This window comes from Erinaceus europaeus, chromosome 21 (assembly GCF_950295315.1).
Source record: "Erinaceus europaeus chromosome 21, mEriEur2.1, whole genome shotgun sequence".
Lineage (NCBI taxonomy): Eukaryota > Metazoa > Chordata > Mammalia > Eulipotyphla > Erinaceidae > Erinaceus > Erinaceus europaeus.
In genome coordinates this window covers 21,261,924-21,284,060 of record NC_080182.1, presented here as the reverse complement: position 1 = coordinate 21,284,060, position 22,137 = coordinate 21,261,924, and the positions used below count along the sequence as shown (strand labels likewise).

Here is a 22,137-nt window from a genome sequence, read left to right as displayed (position 1 = left end):
CTGCTCGGCCCTGGTGTTCATTATGCATTTATCCCAAATCCGATGCGTGACAATGCCCCCGTGAGCAACCTAATGAGAACCACCCGCCCTCCCCTCTCCACCCCAATTCCAGGACATCCCGGAAGCCCTCGCTGCCGGGCTACTTGGCTCTGCCAGGGAGCTTCATTTCCAGGTTACCCTGAATCTGTGCCTGGCTCACAGAAGACAGAGAGCACCGGGCATGTGAGCCCGTATTAGACCGGGCGGGTCCATATCCGGGTGGATGAGATGGGTGGGGCCACTTCTCCCTCCAGGTCCCGAGGTGGTCTGGGGGCAGGGAGTGACGCGCGGTGATTCCCTTTTCGCCCCTTCGGCTCCGAGAGGGGGCGGCAGAAGGAATGTGAAGGGTGACAGGGCGTGGATTCAGGGCGTGCCCACCCTGCGGCTCGGCGCCCCGAAGCACCGCAGCAGCGGGGACACGACACGACACGACACGACACGACACGACGGAGGAGAAAAGGAGGAGGAACGGGAGGAAGGCTCTCGAAGCCGGCCTCCCTCTCCGAACTTGCCGGGGAAACTAGTGCGGAAGGAGGGGCTGGGGCCAGCCTCGGAGGGAGGAGGGGCGGCCGCAACTGCATCCAGCCTCTTTGGCTTTCTTCCCAGCTCTCCTCCTCCTCCTCTTCCTCCTGTATGAGTCAGGCATTTCCCGGGGATTTAGAACAGCCAGGCGCGGGCCCCGGAGCTGTAGCAGTCGCCGCTGCCTCAGGAGCCCCAGTGCCCGGGCCGCCACCGCGGCGGGCACCCGCGTCCCGGGCGCGCACGGACCATGGAGAGGGCGGCCCAGGGCGCAGACGGCGGGGGCAGCAACAGCAGCAGCCGCAGCAGCAGCCGCGCCACCTCGGCGGGCTCCTCGCCCTCCTGCTCCCTGGCGAGCCGGGGGGTCTCCGGCCGGTCAGCCGGGGCCGTGCTGGGTGCCGGGGGCAGCCGCAGCAGCCCGGGCTCGGTGGCCGCTAGCCCGTCCGGAGGAGGCGGCCGCAGGAGGGAGCCGGCGCTCGAGGGCGTGCTCAGCAAATACACCAACCTCCTCCAGGGCTGGCAGAACAGGTAACGCGCCCGCCGCCCGCGCCGCCGCGCGCCCCTCGCTCGCGCCCTCCCCGCGCGGGGTGTGAGGCGCGCGCCGCCTAACCGCGTGCAGGGTGCAGGGTGCAGGGTGCCCGCCGCCCGCCTCGGCGCGCGCCTCTCGGGTCCCGGCCCCCCCCCCCCCCCCCCGTGAAGCTCGCTTGTCAAGCCAGGACCTCACCTTAGTGGCCCGGCCGGAGCTGCGAGCCCTGCTTGTCCTTGTGGCTTCTTGCGGCTACCAGAGTGGCGGGAGGAGCGCGCAGGTCCCCGGGCCCTGCAAGCCGGCGATTTCCCGCACCCCTCCGTAGAGGCTACGAGAGGGAGACAGAGGGGGCGTGCTTTCTGCACCGGGGAAAAAGCCTTGATCGGTCTGGGCCCTCCAAGGCACTTCTCTCCACAGCGTATACATTAGAAACTTAAGTATGTATATATACATATATATATACATATATATACACACATACATACATACACACACACACACACACACACACACACACACACACACACATATATATATATATATACACACACACACACACACAGAGAGAACCCAGACACTCATCCTCAGCACCTTCCGGCACGCAAAATCCCCCCCCACACACACACTATTCCTAGTTGTTGGTTTGGTATCTCCAATCTCTGCCACGGAAGTTTAGTTGTTATTTTAACACCCTCTTCTCTTTCGAAGTGGGCTGTGTGCCACTTAGTTATTCTGATTATCCCCCGTTGGCTTAGTTTCCTGCTCACTGTACCCTGAGCGTTGGGAAGTCTTAGTTATGGATAATTGTTAGGATGGGTGTCGGGATGGGGCTTCCAGAGAGCATTTGGAGGGGGTAATAGTGCGTGGGCTACCTCAGTGAGGCTGATTTGGAGGGAGTATATGTAGGGGACGCTGCTGTTTATGTTTTTTAACTTAGGTGTTTTTTTTTTTTTTTAACCAGAGCACTACTCAGCTCTGGTTTTTGTTGGTGGTGGGGATTGAGCCTCAGGCATAAGAGTCACTTTGTATAACCATTGTGCTTTCTACACCACTGATTTTTTTTTTTTTTTTTTAAAGAAGTTGTGGATGAGCTCTTCTGTCCTGCCTTTAATAACCCTTGGATATTAGGACTCTTGGGGTTCTTTTAAGGATACTTGTGAAATGTGAATCACACACGTTGCCTGGGGTTAAACTAGATTACTTGGCTATCTCCCTGCAGATTGTTTGGGAAGATTTAGACCGCTTCTAGCAGAATAGTAGCAGGCAGTTATTTATAGGAATCAACTAGGAGGAAGATGAATACCTAAGTATAGAGGTATATAGGTTCTCTATAGCACCAATATTCCATATTGGTGCTATAGAGAACTTGCCTAGCCACTGGGTTTCCTTGGAGATCTGTTACTATGTTGGTGGAAGTTGCACTTTAACTTTTAAATCTTTTCAATTCTCAATGTAGCTCAGTGTCTGCTCTTACTTTTACCCTTTGCCATTTAGTTATTAAGGCAGAAAAAGAATAGGTAGAGTGTGGGGGATATGAGAGAGGTGACTGAATCTGCTTTCAGTTCTTGGGAATTGTCTTGTAAATGGCACGTGAAGTAACCTTGTCAGTGGCAACGTTTTATTTGTGCTTGGGCAATCACTTTTAATATATTACCCCTACCCTCACTCTCCACCCACAGATAGGGATTTTACCCAGATTACAGTTATTTTACTTGGGGATGGCATTTTACCTGCAGTGTATATTAAGGGATTTTTGTTCTTTGGAGTGGATTTAGGAGGAATTGGAGTAACTCATGTTTTTGTATAATTTAAAATCTACTGGGGAATTTAGGTTGGAGGCCAGATTGAGAGGAAGAGGTAAAGTTACTAATAATAACCAGTAAAAATGATAAGAACATCACCTAGATGGTTGCAGGCTGCCGAGGTGAAATGCGGCTAGGTGTGCATTACTGAGGTCTCTTTATTGATTTTGTTTACTGTTGTTTATTAGTGTCTGCCAGTTGGTGTCTTTACAAAGTAGACTCACAGTTTTATAAATCTGCCACCAACTTTAAAAGCCTGGTTGCTTTCTAAGCCTAATGTCTTTGCGGGAGGAACTGTGTTTCTATCTCAGTGTTTGTTGCCCATCAGGTGTTTAAGGAAATAATTACTGGTTGAATCTAGAAGTGATGGGAAAATAGTTGACATTCTTGGTGGCTGTTGTGTGTTCTTTGGGAAAAGTGGACACTGCAAATATGAAGCTTGTTTGTTTGTTTTTCTGTTTTGTCTTGTTTCTTTGGTAATTGGCTGAAGTTAAAGACCAGAATAGGTTCTGTGTTTGCACACTTCTGCCTTTGCAAGGGATCTTCTTTGAAAGAAAGAGAAGAGAGGACAGATAGAAACCTGGAGAATCTTTTTATTTGTTCAGCATTTTATTCAGAGGCTATTTCATTCAGAGGGCCTACTATGTGCCAGGTACTGTTCTAACTGCTAGAGCTACTATGGACAGGGGGTCGGGCGGTGGCACAGCGGGTTAAGTGAATGTGGTGCAAAGTGCAAGGACCGGTGTAAGGATCCAGGTTCGAGCCCTCGGCTCCCCACCTACAGGGGAGTCGCTTCACAGGTGGTGAAGCAGGTCTGCAGGTGTCTGTAATTCTCTACCCCTCTCTGTCTTCCCTTCCTCTCTCCATTTCCCTCTGTCGTATCCAACAATGAACAACATCAACAATAACAACAATAACCACAACAAGGCTACAACAAGGGCAACAAAAGGGGGGGAAATGGCCTCCAGAAGCAGTTGATTCATGGTGCAGGCACTGAGCCCCAGCAATAATCCTGGAGGCAAAACAAACAAACAAACAAACAAACAAACAAAACCTATGGACATCTTCTGTTGAAGTAGTGGAGGAGACACGGAATTATAAAGCAGGAGAAGCCCATCCTTTCCTAGTCAGGGTGGGAGAGGGAGGATAATGATGCCTTACTGCAGATCAGTGAGCTGATAGATTCATGTTAACATAATTTTGTGGTCGCATGTTATCTTCTGTAAATTATCTGCAGTTTAAGACAAGTCTCTAGCCTTAAAGCTTTCAGGACTTAACACTAGTCACCAGCTGAACTTTTTGTTCCCTCTGTGTCCTGAGGTTGCTGGAAAGCTTATTCTGTCTTTATTTGTAGCACTGTCAACCCACTCACTGTGACTTTAGGAAGACAGTTTGGGCCAGACACAAAATAAATGGCATAATGTTGTAAGGCCAAGTGGTGGCACACCTGGTTCAGTGCACATTTACTATGTGCAAAGAACCGGGTTCATGCCCCTGATCTCCACCTGCAGGGTTAAATCCTTATGAGAGATGAAGCAGAGCTCTAGGTGTCTTCCTGTCTCTTTCTCCTGCTCTATTCCCCTTCCCTGTCAGTTTCTCTCTGTCCTATCAAGTAATAAATAAATAAAACAAAATAAACTATTAAAGAAATAAATGGCATAATGAGAGGTCATGTCTGGGACACACTGAGATTAGGTCTGGAACACTTGGTTTAAGCACTCATATATGGGGTGCTAGGATAATGGTTATACAAAGAGATTCTTAAATGCCTGAGGCTCCAAAGTTTTAGGTTTAATCCCCTGCACCAGCATAAATCAGAGTTGAGCAGTGCTCTGGTAGAACAAAGAAATAAAATAAAACACATGCATTGACTGCAAGAGTGTAAGATCTTCAGAGCATGGGGGAAATGAGCACTCAGGTTTCTGTAATTCACTGTTGCAGTTATGTAAGAAAATATTTCAGCTAGGTCAACTAGGAAGTGCCTACCTGATGTACATGCTGTGTTTGAGCCCTAGGACCATAGGGGAGCACCATGGGCCATGTGTGGGGGAATTTTATGGAGGTTGAAGGGGTACATACTGTGGTGTCTTTCTTTCTCAAAAATAAATAAATAAATAAATAAAACATTTGACCACAGGGAGGCTTCTTAGCCAGTGGTATTGTGCATGTTTGTTCCTAGTCCTGCAAACCAAACCAAAACAAGAGAGGATAAAAAAAAGTAGTTATATTAGCATAAGACAGACTTCTGAGACAATTTAAAAGACTGAATGCACCTAAATAAATTAGCAAAACACATACACCCCTTAGAATGTGGTAGGTGCTATGTGTAATGCCCTTAAATGATGAAATAAAGGAAATAACTTTGTGTGAATCAAGTGTCTTTACTGCTATTCACATTTTAACCTAGAGCTTTATTTGTCTTTCCTGCTATTCACATTTTAATCTAGAGCATTATCTTTTCACCCAGTTTTTGCTTTTCATGTAGAGTGAACCAGGGGGCCGAGTGGATCCCAAAAGAACTTGAGGAAGCAAGTCAGTGCCAGGTCACAGGGTGCCAGGTAGACCAGAGGAAGAATTGAAAACAGTCTTCTGGTTGCCCAGAAGGGTTTTAGTCAGGAAGGTGATGCTGTCTGGGTTGGGGTAACTCACAGTGTCATCTGTTTAAGGATCTAATCTCTTTGTTTCTTTCTCCTTTCTCCCCCCTTTACTCCAGCAGGACTATTGCTGAGGCTCCGTGCCTACGAATCCACCACTCCCTGCAGCCATTTTTCCTATTTTCCCCCTTTATTTCTTACTAGATAAGACAGATTGAGAGGGGAGGGGGGAATAAGAGAAGAAAAAGACACCGGCAAACTTGCTTCACTGCTTGTGGAGCGTGCCCCCCCCCCCCAGGTCCTTGTGTGCTCAGCTGGGTGTGCCACTGCCTGGCCTCCTAGGATCTAATTTCTTCTTATTTTTTAAAATTATCTTTTAATTTTCTTTTTATTTTTTTAAAATGATCTTTATTTATTTATTGGATAGAGACAGCCAGAAATCGAGAAGGAAGGGTGGGATAGAGAGACAGAAACACAGACAGACATCTGCAGCCCTGCTTCACCTCTCGTGAAACTTTCCCCCTGCAGGTGGGGACCGGGGACTTGAACCTGGGTCCTTGTACACTGCAATGTGCACTCAACCAGGCGCACCACTGCCTGGCCCCAGGATCTAATTTCTGATGGGATCTCGGAAGTGGAGCTCAAGTAGTTGAGGGTCTTCACTTTTTTCTATTTGGAGAAAAAAAGACATTGCTAATGTCGGATATGCCTCCAATTCTTTTTCTGATGACTGGTGGAGTTAGTAAAATGCTAAAAGGTAAATTTTGAGTAGAATAAGAAACTTAAGTGTTGATGAAAGAAACTCTTCACCCACCAGTGGGCATTTATTTGGGAGATGAGAGTGGAGGGACTTTGGGTCAAATCCCAACACTGGCACTGAGCACAGGTCTCTTTAGGCCAGTTCCTTAGTTGCTCTTGGTTCCCATGTTCTCAAATGTTAAGTGGTGACAAGAATGTCACTATTCTCATTTCAGTGTGAGGGTTAAAAGAGGCCACTGGTGTTTAGCAGGATCTGGAAAAGTGGTAGGCGTTACTGGATAGAGTTTCCATTTGCTTCTCTTTGAGTAGACTCTTGTTGGTACATAAGGATCTTGGTTTGCTTTCTGAATGCCGTGGTTACTTTGGGGGCCACATTAACATAATTATCTCAGAATTGGAGAGATAGTACTTCATTTTAGCCAGACCACTTGAAAACTTGGAACCAAACATTTTCTTTTCTTTTTTTTTTTTTTTAAGATAATCATGATTTTGATTTATTGTCATTGATTAAGGGACACCTCTGAGGCTCTCAGGAGTGCAGGGCCTGCCACTTGTCCAGGGGACCGCGGTTGGGGATGTATTTGACTCCACAGCCGTCTGGAATGAGGCGCTTTTCAGCCACCATGTCTTCAAATTCATCTGTTTTAAACTTGGTGAAGCCCCACTTCTTGGAGATGTGGATCTTCTTGCGTCCAGGGAACTTGAACTTGGCCCTGCACGCAGGGCCTCGATCACATGCTCTTTGTTTTGCAGCTTGGTGCCGATGGACATGATGACCTGGCCAATGTGGACTCTGGCCATGGTGCCCTGGGGCTTCCAAAAGCACCTCGCATCCCCGTCTGGAGCATAAAGTTAGGGAGAGCAGGAGATCAGGCATAAAATGAACACAGAGCAGGAAGGGCTGTCTCCAGGGTCCCTTAGGGCAGCCTATACAAGCAACAGGCTGCATACACTACCCAGGAGGCTGCTGTCTGCAGCCACTGCACACCAGGCACCATGGGGAGGGCAACACGGTCGGCTTAATTGGCTGCAGATCTTTTTTTTTTTAATTTCTTCTTTACTTTCTTAATTCTTATTTAGAAGACTGAGACAGAGAAATTGAGAAAGTAGGAGAGATAGAGGAGAGAGGAAGAGACACACCTACAGCACTGCTTCACTGCTTCTGAAGCTTCCCCCTTGCAGATAGGGACAAGGGGGCTTGGGGTGAGCGGGGGACGTGTTTGAACCTAGGTCCTTGCACATTGTAACATGTTTGCTCTACCAGGTGCACCAGTGCCTGGCTCTAAACCAAACATTTTCAGATGAGTCTATGAGAGGTGATTTAACTCTCTTCTCTACCTTGAGTCCATCCTTATCTTCCTTCTCTGTTTGATTCTACTACGAAATACTCTCTGCTATGCTCCTTGGTTCTCTTTTGTATCTCTGGGGGAGCAACCTGAGGACAGAAAAGAACAGTTTTGTCTGTCTTGTCTACTATTGGATTAGAGCAAGGTCACACACACACACACGCTTCAGTCATATTAAGCAAATAAGAAAAATGAACAACCAAGAAGATGTCAAACCAAGTTTTTTTCTGTTTTGACCAATGCTTATTACTATCATTAATTCTTGATTGCCTGCTCATATCCTAGTCCTTATGTTAATACATTTATCACTTGCCCCGCTCTCTACAACCTTGTCTTCTGGGCTAGGAAATCTGACTTTTGTGCCATGTCTACCCTACCCTCAGGATGCACCACAACCCACTCAGTGTGAGGCTTTCGTGACCAACTACTCAGCGCTTGCTTTTGATTTAATCTGCACTAACAATATGCCTTGAGAATGCAGAGTTTAGCAGTGATTTCTAGGGGGGTTGGGCAACATGTGACCCATTTAGATACATCATTCAGGGCCTATATTCACTTCTGAAATCACACTGAATTAAAATACTTACTTTTTGAGCAGTCCAGTAATTTCAGAGGTGATGCGAGGGCTGAAAATCACTGCTCTGGATTTGTGTTCTTGCCTTGGTATACTTAGGAAGCAGTCATCTTGCTGTTTAGGTTACCAGATTGTTCTGGACCTGCTCATGTCATATCTCTTTTTTGTTGTTGTTGTTGCCCTTTTTTTTTTTTAATTGTTGTAGTTACTATTGTTGTTATTATTGATGTTGTCATTGTTGGATAGGACAGAGAGAAATGGAGAGAGGAGGGGAAGACAGAGAGGGAGAGAGAAAGATAAGACACCTGCAGACCTGCTTCACCGCCTGTGAAGCAACTCCTCTGCAGGTGGGCAGCCGGGGCCTCGAACCAGGATCCTTCCGCCAGCCCTTGCGCTTTGTGCCACGTGCACTTAACCCGCTGAGCTACCGCCTGACTCCCCATGTCATATCTTAGGGACATTAGATTGCTTCATTGATAGTAATAATGAAGGGACGGTTTTCTAGGTTATAGTGTATATATCATAGAATGGTGCATATGTAATATGATTTATTCACTATGGTTCAGAATATTTGTTGATACTTCCTTTGTGTTAACCACTTCCTGCAGGATTCTATCTCCTTTTTAGCATGTAGGTGTATTTGAGGAAGTTTATGCCAAATGGTTACCATGGTTCTCCTTGGCTAGTGGGATTTATGGGGGATTTTTATTTTCTTCTCTTTACCCTTATCTTTTTTCTCCTAAATTGATGTTGTATCCATTACACCATTTGAAAAAATTGTTGAGAAAAGGAAAATTATTTATGCCTTTTTAATAGTTTCTTAAAAATTTATTTATAAAAAGGAGACATTAACAAAACCATAGGATAAGAGGGGTACAACTCCACACAATTCCCACCACCAGCTCTCCGTATCCCATCCCCTCCCCTGATAGCTTTCCTGTTCTTTAACCCTCTGGGAGTATGGACCCAAGGTCATTGTGGGATGCAGAAGATGGAAGGTCTGGCTTCTGTAATTGCTTCCCCGCTGAACATGGGCGTTGACAGGTTGATCCATACTCCCAGCTTGTCTCTCTCTTTCCCTAGTGGGGAAGGGCTCTGGGGAAGCGGAGCTCCAAGGCACATTGGTGGGGTTGTCTGTCCAGGGAAGTCTGTTTGGCATCATGCTAACATCTGGAACCTGGTGGCTGAAAAGAGAGTTAACATACAAAGCCAGACAAATTGTTGACCAATCATGGACCTGAAGGCTGGAATAGTGCAGAATTCATGCCTTTTGAAAAAAAAAATTTTTTTTAAAATTTAGTTACCATCAGGGTTATCTCTGGAGCAGGGTGTCTGCAAGACAAATCTGTTACTTCTGGTGGTTATTTCTTTTTCTTTTTTTTTTTTAATATTTATTTTATTTATGTATTCCCTTTTGTTGCCCTTGTTTTTTTATTGTTGTAGTTATTATTGTGGTTGTCGTCATTGTTGGATAGGACAGAGAGAAATGGAGAGAGGATGGGAAGACAGAGAGGAGGAGAGAAAGATAGACACCTGCAAACCTGCTTCACCGCCTGTGAAGCGACTCCCCTGCAGGTGGGGAGCCGGGGTTCGAACCGGGATTCTTATGTCGGTCCTTGTGCTTTGCGCCACCTGCGCTTAACCTGCTGCGCTACAGCCCGACTCCCGGTTATTTCTTTTTCTTTCATTTGATGGAAAAAAGAGAAATCGAGGGAAGAGGGAGAGATAGGAAGAGAGAAAGAGAGATACTTATAACCGCTTGTGAAGCTCCCCCTATAGATGGAGACTGGGTGTTTGAGCCCAGGTCTTTACACATGGTGACATGCGTGCTCAACCAGGTGCATATCCACCTGCTCCTTTATTCATGTCTTTTTAAAAAAATTTTTTTCTTTTTTGTTGCCCTTTTTTATCGTTATTGTGATTATTATTGTTGTTATTGATGTTGTTGTTGGATAGAACAGAGAGAAATGGAGAGAGGAGGGGAAGACAGAAAGGGGGAGAGAAATATAGGCACCTGCAGACCTGCTTCACCGCCTGTGAAGTGACTCCCCTGCAGGTGGGGAGCCTGGGGCTCGACCGGGGATCCTTACGCCGGTCCTTGCGCTAGGCGCCCCACTGCACTACCACCCAACCCCCTTATTCATGTCTTTTTATCTTGTCTCCAAATAACTGAGCATTGGAGGATCATTTTAAAACTTGTATTTTTTAAATCACATACATACACAGCACTATTTAGCTATTTAGCTCTGGCTTATAGTGGAGCTGAGAATTCAGTCTGGAGCCTCTGGGAGCTCAAGCATGCTGGAAGGTGAATTTCAAATCTAACGTAAATTCAGAATCATACACAATTACAAGTGAGCATAGTTCAGTGAATTTTCATAAACAACACACACTCAGATCAAGAAAAAAAAAAGGCAGCCACCCCAATGCACCCCTGCTAGTTCCATAAGGCATCTGCTGCTCTGCCCTCTTGTTCCCTAGATTAGTTCGGCTTCTCCTTGAACTTTGTGTTGTGTGATCTTTTGTGCTTGAATTCTTTTACTTACTATTGTTTGCAAACATTATCCTTCCTTTTTGCCCAGTGACGCTTTGTGCATTCATGATTCTACCACTCCTGGCAGTCTTTATTCCTCCCTTCTTATTTCCTGTAGAGAGAAACAGAGAAGGAAAAGGTGAGGTGCTCTTTGTAATGGTGGGGGCTCGAACTTGGGTCCTCAAACACGGTAGTGTGTGTGTGTGTGTGTGTGTGTGTGTGTGTGCGCGCGCGCGCGCGCGCGCGCGCGCGCATGTGCGTGTGCTTGCTTGTGCTTGCTTGTGCGTGCGCTGCGCGCGCTGTCCTGAGTGAGTTATCTCCCAGCCCTAGTCCCTGTGTATAGTTGTGGTATGTTTACTACTGCTACTTGGTATTTCATTGTGTGAATATGCCAAGTACATTTAAAACTCTGGTAGATGGAGACTTGAATTCTTGCCAGTTTCTTTTGGCTCTTCCAGAGTGGCCATTTCAGTACATGAGTCTGGTGTCCTCATCCAGGATTGGTATTTGTTTTCATTTAATCTCACTGTAGTTTTAATTTGCCTTCCCCTGATGACTCATGAAGTTTTGTGTCTTTTTTGTGTGTCCTCTGGCCATCTGGACTCTATGTTTGGTGAGAGGCTATGGGAATCTTGTTTCTGTCCACTTACGGATTGGAGTGTCTCTGCCTTTTTTCTTTTTAACTTGGAAGAATTCAATTTTATATTCTGGCTACAGTTCTATTGGTGGATGTGTGTACACATGTGGTGGGCATCTTTGGTCTAACTTGCCATTTCACCTCCTATGACTGTCTTGTTTCTTTTATTTTAGTGGAACCAGCACAGTGTCACTGCTCTAGGCCACTTTAAAAAAAAACTGATTTATTTAATTTATTTTATTTATCATCTTCATTTATTTATTAGATTGAGATAGCCAGAAATTGAGATGGAAAGGGAAGATAGAGAGGGAGAGAGACAGAAAGAAACCTGAAGCCCAGTTTCACCAGTTGCAAGCTTTGCCCCTACACGTGGGGACCAGGGGCTTAAACTCGGGTCCTTGAACATGGTAACATGTGCATGTGCTAGACCAAGTGTGTCACCACCCACTTTTTCCTTTTTAATTTTATTGGTGTGCATGTGTGATACTGATTTATACTATAGTTTTGACACTTGAGTACAGTTGTTCTTATACTTGTGATACTCCTATTACAAGCACACTACTCCATTATCCAACCTAGGTCCTTTCCTGCAACCATACACCAGGTACCCAACATCCTTTCTGCCCTCTCTGGTGCCCTCCTTCCCCAGGGTCTTTTCCTTTGATATATATGCCACGTCCAGTCCAAGTTTCACCTTGTGTTTTCTATTTCTTGCCTTGTTTCTTAAGTTCTCCCTATGAGTGAGATACCTGATATTCATCGTTCTTCATCAGACTTATCTTACTTAACATGATTCTTTTGAGATTCATCCAAGATAAAGTGGGGGAGAAGACTTCATTAGTTTAAACAGCTGACTAGTAGTTCACTGTGTTTTCTTAGCCATTCATCTGTCGTTGGGCATCTGGATTGAATCCAAATGTGGGCTATTAAAAATTGTGTTGCTGTGAACAGGAGTCTACAGATAGCTCTTTGGGTAGGTGTTTGTTTTTTTTTTTTACTTTCTTTGAATAAATCCTTAGAAGAGACATTCCTGGGTCATAGGATAGATCCATGTCTAGATTCTGAGAGGTCTCCAGACTGTGTACCACAGGGATTGGACCAATTTACATTCTCACCAACAGTATAGAAGGCTCCCCACCAGCCCCATCCTTGACAACACAGCTTTCTGTTTTTTTTTTTTTTTTTCCTTTTCTTACCACAGCACAATTGAGCTGTGATTTATGTTGATGTGTAGGGGATTGAACCTGGGAATTTGGAGCCTCAGTCTTGAGAGTCTCTTTGCATAACCATTGTGCTATCTCCCCTGCTCTTCAGTCTTTTCAGATGTAAAGAGTTATTTCTTTATCCCTTTATTGCATTTAACTGATAATCAATAATTTTGAGCATTTTTCTGAAAAATGTTTGTTGAAGAGCACTTGCTTCATTCAGGTAGAAGGGCAGGAGAAACCCTGCTTGAGCGACCTACACACACACACACACACACACACACACACACACACACACACACACACACACACACGTCAGTATAGATAAGCCTACGGAGCTATCTCTCTAACCCCTCTTATTTTTGTGTTGCTAAACAATTCTTATTTTTAATGTGGAAATCAGAAAAGCAGTGGCTTTTACAGATCTGAGTATTTAGAAGTTTGAGTTGCTACAGGTAGCTGTTTCCAGTTTCATTCCTCTTAGAGTCTAACAAATGTCTACCAACTTGATAGTTTGCAACAAGGGACAGTTATCTTCTCTGGGAGACCAGAAGTCTGAACTCAGCTCCTCTGGGCTCAAACCAAGAAACCAAGGAGTTGACAGAACTGTGCTCTCACTGGAGATGTGAAGGGAAGGTTTTTTCCTTCTAGATCCAGGTGGCTGCTGATTTTCCTTAGCTTGTAATGACATCCTTCCAGCTTCTACCTTGGTCCTCACTTTGTCTTCTGCTCTCTGTGTGTCCAATCTCCCTTTGCCTCCCTCTTAGAAGGGCTCCTGTGGTGACATTGAGGCCTGCACAGATGATCTCCATGATCTTCTCAGCTCAGCATCACATCTGCTAGAAATACCAAGTCTTGTGGTCCGGGAGGGGGTGCATTGGATTCTCAAGCATGGGGTCCTGAGTTCAATCCCCGGCAGCACATGTACCAGAGTGATATATGGTTCTTTCTCTCTCTGTCCTTTTATCTTCATGAATAAATAAATAAAATATCAAAAAGAAAAAAGAAAGAAAGGAAGAAAGAAAGAAAGAAAGCAAGTCTTTGCCACAGGAAATGATGTTCACGGAGTGATCGTGAATACTTTAGGGGTGAGGGCACCACAATCATAGCGTCCACAGTCTAAGGTGGCTTTTTTTAAAAGTTTTTAAAAATATTTATTTATTTTTTCCCTTTTGTTGCTCTTGTTGTTTTGTTGTTGTAGTTATTGTTGTTGTTGCTATTGATGTCATCATTGTTGGATAGGACAGAGAGAAATGGAGAAGACAGAGAGGGGGAGAGAGACCTGCTTCACCACCTGTGAAGCAACTTCCCTGCAGGTGGGGAGCTGGGGGGCTCTAACCGGGATCCTTATGCTGGTCCTTGTGCTTGGTACCACGTGCGCTTAACCTGCTGGGCTACCACCGACTCCCGTGGTGCTGGCTTTTTTTTTTTTTTTTTTTAATTGCCACTAGGATTATCACTGAGTCTCAATGCCTGCATGATGAATCCACAGCTCTTGGCCATTTTAAACTTGTGCTTTGTACTATGTGCGCTTAACCCAGTGTGCCACCGCCTGACCCCCTGAGGCCATTCTTTCCATTTTGTTGTCGTTGTTGGATAGGACAGAGCGAAATCGAGAGAAGAGGGGAAGACAGAGAGGGAGAGAGAAAGATAGACACCTGCAGACATGCTTCACCACCTGTGAAGTGACTCCCCTGCAGGTGGGGAGCGGGGGCTTGAACCAGAAAGCTTGTGCTTCGCAAGGTGTGCTACTGCCCCACCTGGTAACTAGCTTTTAAGATATTTTTTCTTGGACTTGGGTCAGGATAGAGGTTCATCTGTAGCTGGCATGCCTGAAGTCTTAGGCTCCAATCTGCACACAATTAAAACAAAGCAAAGCAAAGCAAAACAAAACAAAACATAAAAACCTGTCTTCTCATCCACCTTTCCTACCCTTCACTGGTTGCTATGGTGACAGTCCTTTCTTTCCTGGTTGCTGATGTGATTCTATGTGGGCTTGTTAAGGGGGAGTTGGTAACCTCATTCATCTCTGTCTACTAGACAGACCCCTTGGGCAAATGTAAAGTAGATAATATTATGAGGGAAATTGCTTCTCATGTCAGTGAGTGAAACTAATTTTTGTTGAATAGGCAGATGGAGAAATCTTTAGGGTTTCTTTTCAATACCACTGAGCAATCAGGTTTGGAAGGAATCATATAATCATCTCTATTTTCTGTGTCACCAGGATGACTCATTTGCCTGAGGACTTTTGTTTATAAGGCGTAATTAGCCTGTATAAAATGTGCAGATCTTAGGTGTTCTTTGATGAGTTTTGGCAACTGTTTACACCTTGTGACCACTGTCCCAAAAGGCTTAGGATATTTCATTCCCTCAGGAAGTTTTTTTGTGCTTCTTTCCAGTGAATCCCCCTTCTTCTACAATCCCTTCTGGAGTTTTATCACCATGAATTTGTTTTGTATGTCCTTGAGTTTCATATAAATGAAATAATACAGGATGCCTTTTTTGGAGTTCTGGCTTCTTCAGCCTAGCATAGTTTTCTGAGCTGTGTCTTCCCAGTACTATATCATTCATTTCTTCTTCTTGTTGAGTAAAAAGGCATTCTGTAGAGTTAGTTTATGTATTCACTCACAGGTGGGCATTTTAGATGGTTTCCAGTTGGGGGTCTATTAGGAATAAATCTGCAGTTTGTATCTTTGTGTGGTCATGTTTTCATTTCTCCTGGGTCACGGTCTAGAATTGACATGGCAGGGTCATAGGACAGGGACAGATAGACAATCTCAGAGAGTTTTCCAGATTGGATGGGTTCCCTGGTGCATAACTTTCTGGACAGCTTCTGGAAAACAGGGACTTCCTCATTCTCACACAAGTAGAATTGTTCTTCTGAGAGGGGCATCTGTAGAAGCACAGCCTAGTGAAGCTGGGGAGACCTCTTGCCTCCTTTTTGTGCACAACCTTGGATGAGTCACAACTCTTTGGTGGTATAATATTCACTTGCAGTGTTGCAAGGTTACTCTAAGCACTACTGTCTCAGGGAAGTGCACAGTATGTCTCCAACAGTCTTGCATTTTAGATAGGCCAATGGGCAACTTTGTGGACTTTAGACACATTAGCCTTAGCATAGTGAAAGTGTCTCTGCTCTTCTCACCTCTGCCAGGCAACCCAGGTGCTAGTTTTATCTACTTGGGGGTGACCGTCTCCAGTGGCTGCTCAGCCTGAGGTTCCTCACAGTCTGCTCACATGGGCAGGTGTTTGAGAACTGAGGAGATGATACACCATAGGTCTTTGTGTCCTGAAAGGAGGATTGAAATACCATGGCGGAGATGTGGGAAGTTTTTTGCATTTCTGCCTGGCTCTTGATGGAGGCTATTTGGGCCCTGGCCAAGAAGAAATATATATATATATATATATCCAGAATTTGATGTTTGATAACTCAGACTGGATCAAATATGGTCACATCTCAGGAAGAAAGTGCTTTATTTGTGCTTTGCTTCACACAATGGTTATCAATGTTAATGGTCAAATTAGGAAACATTATACAAAGTCTCATTGCAAGCCTGTTTTTTTGAAGGTTAAAGGCAGCATTTCAGCTGAGAATAATTGCTTTCTTATTGTATTGTAGTAGAGAACTCTGTGTTTTCTTGTGGCTTGGCAACTTTCTACAAATATTGTGATAAAAACATAATGAGTGGGAAAGGCAACGGACTCATTTCTTTCCTCTTTTAACTAGAACATTGCGCATCTCTGGCTTATGTCTGTGCCAGGGACTGAACCTGGGACTATTGCTGCCTCAGGCATGAAAGTCTGTTTCATAGATCATTATATTATTTCCAGCAATGCCAGGTTTTTGTTTGTTTTTACAGATATATTTCTTCCTTTTTCTTTTCCTTTTGCCACGAGGGCTATTCCTGGCATGATGATGCCACCATTCCTAGTGGCTATCTTTCTCTTTTCTTTCTCCCTCCCTTTCTCCCTTCTTTCCTTCCTTTCTCTCTTTCTGATAGAGGGTTAGCGACAGAGACATCGAGAAGAAGAGGGGCTATATCAGGCTGAGTGCACACGTTACCATGTGCAAGGACCTGGGTTCAAGCCCCTAGTACCTACTTGCAGGAGGAAAACTTCACAAGTGGTGAAGCAGTGTTGCAGGTGTCTCTCCTACTCTATCTTCCCCTTCTCTCTAGATTTCTCTTCATCTCCATCCAAAATAAATGAATAAATAAAATGTTAAAAAGAAGAAGAGGACATACACTTCCAGCATTATTCCTCATCTCGTGAAGCTTCCTTCCTGCAGGCAGGAGGCTGGGGGCTTGAACCCGGGTCCTTGTGCATGGTAACTGCTATGTGTACTCTATCAGCTGCCCCACATTGACCCCACCTAACATTGGTTTTTAATATGTCTATTCCCAGATGTGTTAAGTCTGCAATGCTGACCCCACAACCAGTGAACTGTGGAAGAGGCTGGTGTGGGAGATTGTATTCCCTCAAGCAGTAGAATTCAGGGGACCCCAAAATTTGATTGGGGACTCCACTGAAACCCCTAGCTCAGGATAGCTGAGTGGATTAGGTAGCAGATCTGCAGTGGCTCCTTCTGGAGCTGTGGCGGACTGCTGACAATGCCAGGAAGCCAGTAGGATGGTTTGCCCAGGCCTACGGGTTGATAGCACAGTCTGGACAGAATTGGGAGATTCTCCAAATTCTGAGCGATCTGGCAGCATCAGCCCCCAGACAGACATGCTCCCCCACCCTGGTAATTAGGCCTGCTGGAATGGTCCTAACCCATGGGCTTATTATTGAGTGCCTTTTGTGTGTCTGCCAGATGCTAGGCCAAGTGCAGGAAACGCAGAAGGAAAAAGCACTAGGCCTTCCCTGAAGGAGCTGACAGTCTGAAACAGAAGCAAGAAAACTTTTTCTGTGCGGGGCCAGATACTTAGTTCTGCCACCATAGATGAGTGGGTGTGTGTCTGCTCTAATAAATCTTTCTGTACAACAGGCAGTGGGTTGGATTTAGTTTGTGAGGTATTATTTGATCATCTCTGGCCTGAAATGGCAACCAGATCCTTAAAGTAGTGAAGTCAGCCTGGTTGGTGGCTTAGAAAGAGTTCAGGGGCTGAGTAGTGGTGCACCTGGTTAAGTACACATGTTACAATGCACAGGAAATAAGGGGTTCAAGTCCCAGGTCTCCACCTGCAGGAGGAAAACTTCTCAAGTGTTGAAGCAGTACTGCAGTTCTCTCTCTCCCTATTTCTCCTTCCCCTCTCATTTTTTTCTCTTATCTAATAATAGTAACAATAAAAAAGTTATAGAAGAGTTCAGAGGGCTGGTGACAGCTCCACTTGTGTAGTGTGTTGCTTTGCAATGTGTACAACGCAAGTACTTGTACTGAGCCAAGTGATAACCCTAGATGCAAAAAGAAAGAAAGGAAGAGAGAGACAGAGAGAAAGAAAAGACAGAAAGATAGAGAGAAGGAAAGAAAGAAAGAAAACCAAGTGCTGGGGAGTTGGGCGGTGGCACAGTGGGTTAAGTGCATGTGGTGCAAAGCGCAAGGACCAGCATAAGGATCCCGGTTCCAGCCCCGGCTCCCCACCTTCAGGGGAGTCGCTTCACAGGCAATGAAGCAGGTCTGCAGGTGTCTGTCTTTCTCTCCCCCTCTCTGTCTTCCCCTCCTCTCCCCATTTCTCTCTGTCCTATCCAACAACAACATCAGTAACAACAATAACTACAACAATAAAACAATAAGGGCAACAAAAGAGGATAAATAAATATTAAAAAAATAAAACAAAAGAAAAGAAAGCTAAGTGCTGTGGTCTCTTTCAATCTTTCTCTTTCTCTCTGCCTCTGTCTTTGTCTCTATCTTAAAGAAAAAAGTGTTCTGAACTTGCAGTCCAATTATCTAGATGGATCCTGACTCTGCTTTTACCACCCATGGGGGCCTGAGACAACCTTTCTGTGCCTCAGTTTCTTTTTTTTTTTTTTCTCCTATAAGGATGTTCAGCTCAACTGAGAAGCTGTGTGTTAAGGGCCTCGGACTGTGACTGAGGAAGAAAACACTTAGATACAAATTGTCGTTGATATAACTAGAGTGCAGGTTGTGTGTGAGGCGTGGCCAGACAGGAAACTGTAAAGGGGGGAGACTGGCTGTAGCAAGCACTTCACAAAGGGCCTCTCAAGCCACTGTGATCACAGTATCAGAAAGAGAAGGAATACATTTAGGCCCAGGAAGCATCAGTTGCTTTACACATGCTGTCCAGTTCAATATTTTTTAAAAAAAAAAAATTAGTTAATTTATTTATTGATAGAGACAGAGAAATTGAGAGGAGAAGGGAAGCTAGAGAGGAGATACAGGGAGACCCCTGCAGCACTGTTTTCACCACTTGTGAAGGTTTCCCCCTGTAGGTGTGGGGCCGGGGCTTGAACCTGTGTCCTTGCGCACTGTAATTTGTGTGCCACTGCCTGGCCCCTCCAGTTTAATCTTAAAAAACGAGATGGGGACTGTTGGAACTTTGTCCATTCTCCATCTGTCTGTGAGTCATAGATTCCCCCTTCTGAGCTGAGATTCCCCATCAGGGCTTGGAGAAACTACAAACTTGCACAGTTAGTAAGTCTTCGACTCAGGGTTTATTTAACTCCAGAATGCATTTTTGTTTCACTGCTTTGGAAATAACTTGGAACTCTCATTTAACTTGACACCCTCATTTTAGAGATGAGATCACAGGGAGTTTGGCCTCAGTGTATACCAGCCCCTGATCATTGTGCTGCAAGATAATCTGTATTCTTCTTTATCCTTCACCTCCTTTCTCCAGCTCAGTCCAGGAAGAGGGGAGACTCTCCAGCAGTGGTCTTCCCAAAGAAAGGGCACCTCTTTTTTTTTTTTTTTTTTAAGTAATACCACCAGGGTTATTGTTAGCAATTGGTGACTGCACAATGAATCCACTGCTCCTGTTGGCCATTTTAAACACTTCCTTTCTTTTCTTTTGATAGGACAGAGAAACACTGAGGGGCAGAAGGGGAGAAAGGGAGAGAGAGAGAGTGTGAGAGAAAGGGGAGTGGGGGTTTGAACCGGAGTCCTTTCACAAGGTAATATGTGTAATCAACTGGCTATGCTATGGTCCTAGGTACCCATATTTCTATTAGTATTGTGGACCCTTCCCTTGGCCAGAATCTTGTTCTGTGCTGCTTGTGTATACCTGCTGGACTTTTCTGGGTCAGAAAGTGTCATTGCTGAAGGGCTGTGTGTGGAGAACCTTCCACTGTGCCTTCCCTAGCCTGAGGGTTGAGGCTGGGGGCCCTTGAGTCCTTTGTAAGCACTGAGAGTGTACACAGAGCCCTCCCGGTGACTGAGCACAGAATACGGACTTTGGCTGAAATGAGGCCACATGTTTCCCACATGCACTTTGGAACTCTTAAGTGAGCTGCACCCTGTTACTAATACCTTAAAAATGGGTCTCCTGAGCCTTACAACTTTTCTGTACACATGTTCTAGCTGATTCTTTTACTAGACTGGCCTTTAAAAATGTACACGGGGCAAAAACCAGTTTGTACTGGTAAAGTGCTATTTAGAGAGCGCTGTTCCATATTGATTATTTAGCGTTATATAATTTATATGCATAACATTTTCATATATATCAAAATATAATAATATTTTAATTTTATTGCCGTTAGATTTATTGCTGGGAATCTATGCATGCATGATTTCATTGCTTCTGGTAGATTTTCTTTTTTTTTTGGATAGAGTATGAAAAATAGGGATATAGAGACAGGTGATACCACAGCACCACTCCATTTCTCATGAAGCTTCCTCCATGCAAATGCACCCTTGTGGTGACCAGCGACTTGGACCCAGGTACTTACAAATGTGTATTCTACCAGGCAACCCAGCTCTTGTCCCCCTTAGTATTTCATGTTTCTGTCACTCTTTTGCACCAGCATTCTTTGTGGTACTTGTTGTTACCTTAGCTGATGTGTGCCCTTTTTTGAAAATGAGAAGTCTACAGTTGATGTGGTGGCACAAATTGCATTGTAATATTATTATAGTCAGTTAACTCAGTGTTTCCTGCAATTAAATTCTTTTGTTCAATCTGTTTCTTAATTCCTTTGGAATCAGCTGGAACCCAGGAGATAGTATTGAAAGCCCAAACTTCACATTTTTCCCCCATGTCGAATGACAACACTTCAGTCACTTTTACTGGGTAGGCATGTATATTTCAGAATGCCTATATAAAAGGTAGAGAACAAAATTTGTGTTGGTGAAATCAAATTTAGGCCTGGATAAAGTAAGTTTTTTTTTTTCTTTTCTTGTTGCTGTTGTTGAACAAAAGCGAAGCATGACCTAAGTCAGAAGAAACTAAATTGTATTTAGTCATAGAATTGTTTGGATTCCTCTTTACTTGAGGACTTATTTCCTTTTCCTTCCTAGCATTGGAGCAGTAATTAGTGTTTTTAGTATTAAGTTTTGCTTGTTTCCTATAGTTTTGATTCTTAGTCTGAAACTATAAATTCTTTAAAAAATTTTTTTTTAATTTTTTATATTTATTTATTTTCCCTTTTGTTGCCCTTGTTTTTTATTGTTGTAGTTATTATTGCTGCTGCTGTTGTCATCGTTGTTGGATAGGACAGAGAGAAATTGAGAGAGGAGGGGAAGACAGAGAGGAGGAAGAGAAAGATAGACACCTGCAGACCTGCTTCACTGCTTGTGAAGCGACTCCCCTGCATGTGGGGACCCGGTGGCTTGAACCGGGTTCCTTACGCCAGTCCATTGCACTTTGCGCCATGTGCGTTTAACCTGCTTACTGCCCCGGGCAGACTCCCAGAAACTATAAATTATTTTGTAATGCTACATACAAAAAAAAAAAAATATATATATATATATATATATTTTTTTTTTTTCCCTCCTCCTCCAGGGTTATTGCTGGGGTTATTGCCTGCACCATGAATCCACCACTCCTGGAGGCCATTTTTCCCCCTTTTTTTGCCCTTGTTGTAGCTTCGTTGTGGTTATTATTATTATTGCCCTTGTTGATGCAATTTGTTGTTGAAAAATATATTTTTTAATGTGAAAAAAGTCTTGTAGTACAGTGGTGGTACATATACTACTTGTGTGATACCACCATTCCTGGGATAATTTTCTTTTTCTTTTCATTACTGATGTTTTCGATAATTATAATGTTTTAGGAGTGTAATTTCACATCCACATAAGGTATGTGCGAATCATTACACCTTCCATCAAAGACTTTTTTTTCCCCTTCCAGGATTATTGCTGGGGCTCGGTGCCTGCACCACGAATCCACTGCTCCTGGAGGCTATTTTTTCCCCCTTTGTTGCCTCTGTTGTTTTATTGTTGTGGTTATTATTATTGTTGTCACTGATGTCGTTGTTGGATAGAGAAATAGAGAGAGGAGGGGAAGACAGAGTGGAAGAGAGAAAGATATACACCTGCAGACCTGCTTCACTGAATCGGGATCCTTATTCGGGTCCTTGCAGTTTGCACCATGTGCGCTTAACCCATTGTGTTACTGCCTGACCCCTCCTCCATCAGAGTCTTAACCCCATAACCCCTCACCTCATAACTACCACAGTTCTCTCAAAGTCTGAGAGATCGTTTGGTTACCT

The 22,137-nt window shown here is 44.5% G+C and overlaps 1 protein-coding gene and 1 non-coding gene across 5 annotated transcripts in view; one reads left to right on the top strand and one right to left on the bottom strand.

Moving 5' to 3' along the window:
• Window positions 1–292: 292 nt before the first annotated feature.
• OSBPL10 (oxysterol binding protein like 10) overlaps window positions 293–22,137 on the top strand; it is a 305,431-nt gene continuing 283,586 nt past the window's right edge. For 2 of the 4 annotated variants that reach the window (XM_007516838.3, XM_060180484.1), the window contains exon 1: window positions 293–1,086. In XM_007516838.3, the coding sequence (XP_007516900.1) occupies window positions 809–1,086 (278 nt within the window). In that variant the 5' untranslated portion in view covers window positions 293–808. The remainder of the gene's footprint in view (window positions 1,087–22,137) is intronic. The other 2 variants (XM_060180485.1, XM_007516830.3) reach the window with 1 other exon arrangement.
• LOC132535381 (small nucleolar RNA SNORA70) lies at window positions 7,139–7,272 on the bottom strand. The gene has a single exon (XR_009547161.1). It is a non-coding gene; the product is annotated as a small nucleolar RNA SNORA70 (small nucleolar RNA).